This window comes from Triticum aestivum, chromosome 5D, assembly GCF_018294505.1.
Source record: "Triticum aestivum cultivar Chinese Spring chromosome 5D, IWGSC CS RefSeq v2.1, whole genome shotgun sequence".
Lineage (NCBI taxonomy): Eukaryota > Viridiplantae > Streptophyta > Magnoliopsida > Poales > Poaceae > Triticum > Triticum aestivum.
In genome coordinates this window covers 214,606,297-214,614,561 of record NC_057808.1, presented here as the reverse complement: position 1 = coordinate 214,614,561, position 8,265 = coordinate 214,606,297, and the positions used below count along the sequence as shown (strand labels likewise).

Here is an 8,265-nt window from a genome sequence, read left to right as displayed (position 1 = left end):
AGAAGGTGGGAGGGATGGGGGCGGTGGGGCACCGGAAGGGTGGGGGTGGTGGGGAGCCGCGCGGTGGGAGGTGGTGGAGCACCGGAGGGATGGGGATGGTGGGGGCCACGGGAGTGGGGGCGGTGGGGCGCCGGGTAGTCGTGGTGGTGGGGAAGAAGGTGGGCAACGAGCGCTAGGTGGGGTGCGGGGGTGGGTGGGCCAGCGCGGTTTTCTCCGGTTGCTGTGCGGTTCGGGTCAGATGGACGGAGGAGTGCATAAGTGTTAGCAGAATAAGACTCTTAAGAGGTGTTAGCAGAATAAGACTCTTAAGGGGTCTTATTCTGCACACCAAATCGCTTATTTTGCTAACACTACATCCGGACTCCCAGCGGCGCTCGGTCAACCCCCACCCCGGGGCAACTTCCCCCGCCACTCCATAGTGCCCGTCCCACCCACTCCCTCTCCTACCAACCTTCTTCCCAGCATCGCCCACCCTCTCCACCTACCTCTCGCCAGATCTCGCCATCACGTCCTGGTTGGCGACGGATCCGGTCCTCCCTTGGGCGCATGCCTCCCCCTCCCCAATGAACTCGCTCCGACCACCCACCCATCGACTGCCTCTGCTCGCCTAGATTCTACCGGAGGCTCCGCAGGCCTCGATCTGGTCCGGCTGCCACAAATGCCGGCGGATTCATCGGGGGAAGGAGCGACCATGAGTGAGGTCTTCGAGGGCTACGCAGGGCAGTACTACGAGATCTCCGCTGCCCACTCCCGCAAGTGCGCCACCGCCTCCACCGCCGACGACGGTACGCACGCACGACCCCCCCCCCCTCTCTCTCTCGCCAGAACCCCAGGTCCCGATTGTTTCTTCTGTATCTTGGTCTCGTCCTCTTCTCTGCCTGTTCGCTTCACCAGAGAAGAAGCGGAAGAAGTTGTGTGAGATCCACGCCGACGTGCAGGAGTCTGAATCGCTGGTAAGAACCGGCTGAACTCTCTACAATTTTTGTTTTGTTAGTCTTCCTTCCATGCTCAGCTGTCAGTTCTAGCTATGTTGTGCATCCAATTTCTGTTTGGCTGGCTTCCCGTAGATCAGGAGGATGGATTTGGAGGTCCGGAAGCACTCCCTGTGTTGGCCACAAAGGTGAAAACCTACGGCAGTCCAGCTCACTCCATCGGGTGATATTTTTTGTTTAGATGCAGCTCACTTTCACAACAGCGTCCGACGAATCGCTGGAGCAGTCCACACAACATGCACGTGCGGCCATCAACGACTCCCTATGCAGTGCACTTGCAGGCGCCGGCTCTTCCATCTTCAAAATTTGTTGGTAGCCACTGGAGATGGTCTAGTCCAGGTCGGCTGGGTGACCCCGCGGTTCACACTTTGTTCAGTGCGCTTGGTTTTATGGCCATTAGCTATTGGATTTTTATTTTAAAATAATCGCTGAAGTGGTTCTGCCTCCGGATGCCGCAGACGTGCAGTTCGGTAGGAGATAATTGCACGTATCATCCCGGAACTTGCTGGCGAGGTCCAATTCAGTCCTGGAAGTTGAGTATTGATCCAATACGGTCCTGATTCTTGAAAATACGTCCACACTACGGTCCTGGAACTTGGGCGGACAGTCCTGGCTCTACACTTGGCGTACGTACCGCGTATCAGCCCCTGTGCCACGTCATCACAGGTCTCGCCCGTCAGCCTCGGGCCCAGCAGTCAGCGCGGTGCCCACCCGTCAGTGCGCGACGCGGTGGTCATTTTGCGTTGCCCCCCTCTCCCCCGTCTCTCTGTCTCTCCACTTCTCCTTCTCTTCCCCGATTGAAAACAGAGGAGGGAGCAGAGCACTGTGAGACGACACGACGGCGGATGATCGGTGACCCGGCGGCCGTCCGATGGTAGTTCCTGAGGCGGAGGAAGCGACTGCGACGTCGCCGAAACCCATAGGGCTGATTTCTACGGTGATGGAGGGCCCTCGACGGCAACTCGATGGCGAGCCTGCTCCGACGTACGGTAAGATTCGCCGACGAACTACTTAGGCACGGTTTTGGGCCGAATTGCGCTCTTTGTTTTGATTAGGTCGTCTGCACATATGTAGTCATTTGTGTTAGTACATTTTCTGCAATTGGGGGGAATTCGGCTAGGGTTTTGTTACTGTACAGTTCAAAGACTGAACTTCTAGTGATTTTTTTTTTGCAGTGGAGCGCAGTGGGTGGTTCACTGTTGAGGTGATACATGGTGGATTTTTCTTTGGCAGTGGCAACAATAGGTGCTATTTGGATGGACAGAAGGTTTGCTATGATTACTGTCATGTGGAGAGGGCATATTCCAGATTTTTTGAAGAGTTAGTAGAGCAGTTGGGTTATGAAAAGGCTGGCAGAATTGATATGTACTGGTTGCCCCATGGGTCTCAGATTAATGAAGGTGCTGCTAGGCTATTGTGCAATGATGCAGACATAGATGCTATGTATTTAATGATCAATCGAGGGCACCATTTTCAAATGATATACCTTGATCATGTAGACAGCCATATTTCAGGAGGAGCTGAATGGGATGATGTAGTGGCTAATCCAGTAGCCCAAATTCCTGTTGTTTTCAGTCCAAAGAAGATGCCAAGTAGATATGGAAATGAAAGCAATACATCCTGTAGTGTTGTGGATGAAAGTCAAGATATTCAGAGTCATGACCAGTTATTTGTAAAACTCAGACCAAGAGGACAGAAAATAGAAGAGGAGGAAGAACCAAATGCAGATTCAGATTCAGATTCTGATAGTAATTATTTCTGGGATTATTGATAGTGATTATGACTTGGAGGATGGGGATGAGGATTTGTTCCAGGAGCAGCTACAACCATTGGAAGATACGAAAGGGAAGAAGGTGGTGGAGGACTGCAACTCTGAAGATGAGGAATTGGATGCTCCAGCTTCAGAAGAAGATGAAATGAAATTCAATTTCAAATCATTTACTGATGCAGACATGCATGAGCCAAAGTTTCATGCAGGACAATTGTTCTCTTCAGTGGAGCTTATGAGGAAAGCAGTTAGAGAGTATAGTTGCAAAGAGAGAGTGAACATCACATTCCCAAAAAATGACAAAATTAGGCTTGGTGCAAAGTGTGAGAAAGGATGCCCCTGGTATCTCTATGCACCTTGGGATAACAGGACAAATTCAATAATGGTGAAAACATTTAATGGCGAGCACACTTGTGAGAAGAAGTGGCAAGTCACGGCCTTTACAGCCGGTACATTGCTGACAAATATGTTGACAAGATTAGGGCATGTGAGAAGATAACATTGAAGGCCTTAGCAGGTTTTGTGCAGGAAGATTGGATATGACAATTAAAAGGGGCAAGCTAGGGAGAGCTAGGAGAATTCCATATGATATTATATATGGTGATGAGATTGCACAATACAACTTGCCGTGGGACTATGCAAATGAGCTGAGGAGATCTAATCCTGGTACTACTTTCTTTGTTGAACTTTCAGATGAGGGGCAATTTCAAAAATATTACTTCTCATTTGATGCATGCAAAAGGGGGTTCTTATTAGCTTGTAGGCCCATTATTTTCCTAGATGGCTGCCACTTGAAGACACAATATGGAGGTGTGCTTTTAAGTGCTATAGGAATGGATCCTAATGATTGGATATTTCCTGTGGCTCATGTAGTAGTGCAAAGTGAAGATACAAAAGCATGGAGATGGTTCTTGATTGCTTTGAAGCAAGATCTTGGCATAAATAACACAGATCTCTGGACCATCATGTCTGACAAGCAAAAAGTAATTCCTTTACATTATTATCTTACTTCAATATGTATCAGAACTTATGTGCATGCTTATATAGTTTGTAATGTGTGAAATGTCAATGTTTTTGCATGGTTTAATTAAAGCAGTCAAGGAATTGTTCCCTCTCTCACCACATAGATTTTGTGTGAGGCATCTATGGCAGAATTTCAACAAGAGCCTTTAAGAATCAGCTATGGAAATGTGCTAGAAGTACTACAGAGGGAAGGTTTAGGGAAAATATGAACCAAATGTTGGTTCTCAGCAAAGAGGCCCATGATTGGCTAGATGAGTTGGATCCTAAAACATGGGTCAGCGCTTATCAAAATGATTTCGCAAAGTGTGATGTGCTGCTCAATAACAATTGTGAAGTCTTCAACAGATACATCCTGGAAGCTAGGGAAATGCCAATCATAAGCATGTGCCAGAGGATCAAGGGCCAGAACATGGGAAGGAATTATGGAAAACAACAAGAGGCCTTGAAGTGGCATGATACTCAGAGAGCACAGGGCCACGGTCAATCACCTCCTTCATGTGACAAATGACAGGATACACAATCGTCTTCTTCCTCGGCGACGATGGCCCGTACGACGACACAATTTCACACGCGACAAACTCTTCAAGTGATTGTGGAGGAGGATCTGTACACAGCGCAATCTTAGGCTCGAGTATCTCCACATCCAGCACTTTGCCAACTTTGGACGGGTCGCGGAGCCACACCATTACCTCAAGCTCGCGCCGGTTCTTTGGCGGTATGATCTCTATCAGTTCACCTCCTAAACCATTGAGCACATCTGACACTGATTGCGTCTACCATGCCTGATCTGGGAGCCCTTCGAAGCTTAACTTACTCTTGTACTCAAGCGCATCCGGAGTGCCGCGAACTCTCTGAGCCAACGCTGAAACTGAATCCACCGACGGCAACACTTGAGCTTCATCGATGGGTGCAGCACCACCGTGCACTTCTCCTTCGTTGAGAAAAACAGCCATAGGTCATGCGGGGGGCAGGCTACCTCGATGCTCACCTGACTACAGCACGCCGCAACGCGCCTCAATGGCGCCATGCAGAGCGGCCGGCGTCACAGCCTCATCGTCGTCTCCAACTGCCTTGGACACAAGAACAAGCTTGTTGTACCGAGCCTCCAATGCGTCCATTGATGTCGTCTGGGCCAGCAAGACACGGCTCCTCTCCAGACGGATACAGGGCTCACCCCGACGCCAAACCTCCTGGGATACGCCCTCTCCAGCAAACTGTGCCCGTATCCATCACCGCCGGCGACCGCCGTCGACGGGCCATCGCCGTCTTTTCTCTCCGCAGCGAGGGAAATGCTGGAGGTCATGCTCGCGCCGCCCATCGCTGCTGCAAGAGAGAAGCTAGGGTTCATGGGTGGGGAATTGGGGATCCCCCCACCCACCGAATGGTCAACCGTGTTAACCACCGCGTCGCGCACTGATGGGTGGGCATCGCGCTGATTGCTAGGCCTGGGGCTGACGGGCAGGACCCGTGATGACGTGGCACAGGGGCTGACATGCGGTACGTACGCCAAGTGTAGAGCCGGGACTGGCTGCCCAAGTTCCAGGACCGTAGTGTGGACGTAGTTTCAAGAATCAGGACCGTATTGGACCAATACTCAACTTCCAGGACCGAGTTGGACCTCGCCGGCAAGTTCCGGGATGATACGTGCAATTATCTCGTCCGGTAGCGCCCCATTGCAGTTTGGTATTACTTTTCCTGCAGATAGGTGTCTTAGTGCAGTTTGGCTCGATCGGCAATGCAGTTCGGCTGGTTTGTGGATGCAGGTTTCTGTGTGTACTGCTTGTGTTAAATAATGATATGTGTAAATTGCAGGGACTTGTTTTGTAAGAAAATGTTACCCGAGATGCAGTTCATTTTAAAATTCCTTTGTGGTTAATTTTGTAAAACGAGAAAAAAACATGAAAAATAAGGAATGGATATGTATGTTTTGAAGCTCACTTTGTTCTCTCACATAGTTCCCTATAAAACTCCTTTGTGGCTCACTTGGTACTCCGAAACAAAAACACCTCAGAAGAAGCTCGCTTCTCATTACATGAAGTGTGTTTGGTCCTCAAATGTGGTTCACTTTTGAGAGTGATGTTGTTCACTTGCGTCCAGCATGAAAATGCAGAAAAACTAGCGAAACAACAAAATAGTAATGCCGTTCACTTCGATATATGATGCGGTGCACTTGCCCCCGTCTCTCTGGTCCACTCTTGTTTATTAAAAGTGTTATAAAAGACAATAAAAACTCACAAAAACTTGTCTGAGAAAAGTTTACGTCCGACAAAAGAAATCATGAAGTTCACTTGACCATTTGCTGCAGTACGGTTTTTAGTCTAAAGGTGTGCGGTTTTCTGTCTGATGCAGTACTTACGACGATTTTGGTGTCGCGAAAAAACAGAGTGTCCGCATTTCCTTAAAATGAAAATTGCTCTTAAACCGTAAGGAATTAGAGAGAGTGTTCTACATGAAAAAGTTGCGCCTCATTGATATTTCCAACGACGTATAATTTGAATCATTTCGACCAGCGGTTTGTAAAAAAACGCGAAAAAAGGCCGCTGCCTGTCGTCGTCAGCCGCATGATTTTCAGAATGAACTAAAAACCGTAAGGAATCTCAAAAGCATTTCAACATATGAATGTTGCGCCTCGTACGTAGATATCCAACGGCGTATCATACGCCTCATTTCAACAAACGGTTCAAAAACTGGAGCAAAAACAGTACTGAAAATTGCAAAAATTTCAAAAAAACCCGAATTCCGCGATTTAGTAAATTAAAACTGCTCTTAAACCGTAACAAATTAGAGAAAATAATAGATATGAAAAATATGCGCCTCGACGATATCTTTCCAACGGTGTATCATTTGCTTCATTCCGACGAGCGGTTTAGAAAAAAAAACATGCAAAAAACGCTCCTTGCCATTCATTGTGAGCCGCACCGTTTTTGAAAGCTGCTCTTAAACTATGATGAATCTCGAAAAGTGTTCAACATGGCGAAGTTGCGTCTAATCCATAGCTTCTCAACGGTATATTACACGCGTCGTTCCGACAAACGGTTAAAAAATTAGAGCAAAAAAGGTATCGAAAAAACACCGCGTGCAGTTTTTCCGACACGAAGTTCACTAGTCTCTGTATTGCAGTACCTTTGCTATTGATAGTGCAATGCCCTCGCGTTGAGCGTGTAGTGCGGAAGTGTTGTCAGAATAGTTATTCTGTTAATATTAGCAGAATAGACCAGCTGTATATATATAGGGAAAATACATCCTACCACCCAGGGATAGTTACCCCACATTTCTTATATACTACCATATGATATTCTGTATACTATTTTATCATTATAAATATGTTCATATATTATATATAAGATAATCCAAAGTGGATAACATGAAAAAATTGCAAGTTGGCCCATGATTTTTATTATATTTGTGAAATACGTATATATTTGTACGTAAAATGAGGCATACTAAAAATACGATGCATACTACCTAAAAAGTTATATATATATATATATATATATATACTACATAAACATTCTTATATACTACATACTACACGCACATACTCTCCGAATTGATAGATACTACATACAATAATATTCTGTTACCCCCCGGCCCTATATAGGCGCGACGCGCCTACACAGTAGAATCCCCCCGAGCCAGCCCGAACCCAACCTGCCTTCTTCCGCCGGAGGCAGCCGCCGCGGGCGATCGAGCGACGGCGGCAGCCGGAGCGAGGGAGCCCGCGGCGCCGTGACTGGCCGGCGACGGATCCACCGCCGCCATCCCCTTCCTCACCGGGGCCGTGATCTGCGCCAGCCGCCTGCTCCCTCACCGGGCTCCTTCAGGGCTGTGATCCGCGCCAGCCGCCTCCCTCGCTCGTCGGGGCTCCTTCGCTGGGCCCGTGATCTGCGCCTCCTGTCTCCCTCCCTCGCCGGGGCTCCTTCGCCGGGCCCGTGATCCGCGCCTCCTATCTCCCTCCCTCGCCGGGGCTCCTTCGTCGGGGTCGTGATCCCCGCCAGCAGTTGCCTCCCCGGACCTCATCGCCGGACATCCACCACAAGCAGGAGCGCCGTCGTCTCCCCAAGCTTCTTGCCTGCATCAATGGCGCCGCCTCCCAAGAACATGACAGTACACCGCCCAAGAGAGGAGGAAGAAGAAGTCAGATCCAAGAACATGCCACTGGAGGTGATGTCTGCTTCCCACACTAATTTTCCTCAAAAATTGAATCTGTTCAAAAAATGTTTTCATGTCCGGGTTTGCCTGAAGAAAAATACCACGTTTGTGTTCAGTTCATCAGTCCTGCAATGAAGAAGATTTAGTTTAAAAATTGCACACACTATGATCTGCCTACATGTTACACTATCAGATTCATCAGTACTACATGTGTACTGCATCAGTGACACATGTTCCTATGATGCAGAAGCAGATAGTACATTGCAAAAATGCTTGCATCAGTTCATTACACCCCTGCCACTTGATGCACAGTTTGGATGTCGAGGTTAC

General features: G+C 48.4%; 1 protein-coding gene across 4 annotated transcripts; it reads left to right on the top strand.

Annotated features, from left to right (window-relative positions):
• Window positions 1–383: 383 nt before the first annotated feature.
• LOC123120114 (uncharacterized) lies at window positions 384–3,882 on the top strand. Of its 4 annotated transcripts, none has more exons than XM_044540135.1 (3): window positions 384–953; window positions 1,068–1,981; window positions 2,168–3,882. In XM_044540135.1, the coding sequence occupies exons 2-3, from the start codon at window positions 1,864–1,866 to the stop codon at window positions 2,761–2,763; spliced, it is 714 nt and encodes a 237-aa protein (XP_044396070.1). In that variant the 5' UTR covers window positions 384–953; window positions 1,068–1,863; the 3' UTR covers window positions 2,764–3,882. The 4 variants fall into 4 exon arrangements, 3 of the variants coding, with proteins under 3 accessions (XP_044396070.1, XP_044396071.1, XP_044396069.1); XM_044540136.1 differs by having other exon boundaries at window positions 384–1,331; window positions 1,451–1,981; XR_006459331.1 differs by lacking the exon at window positions 1,068–1,981.
• Window positions 3,883–8,265: the final 4,383 nt, after the last annotated feature.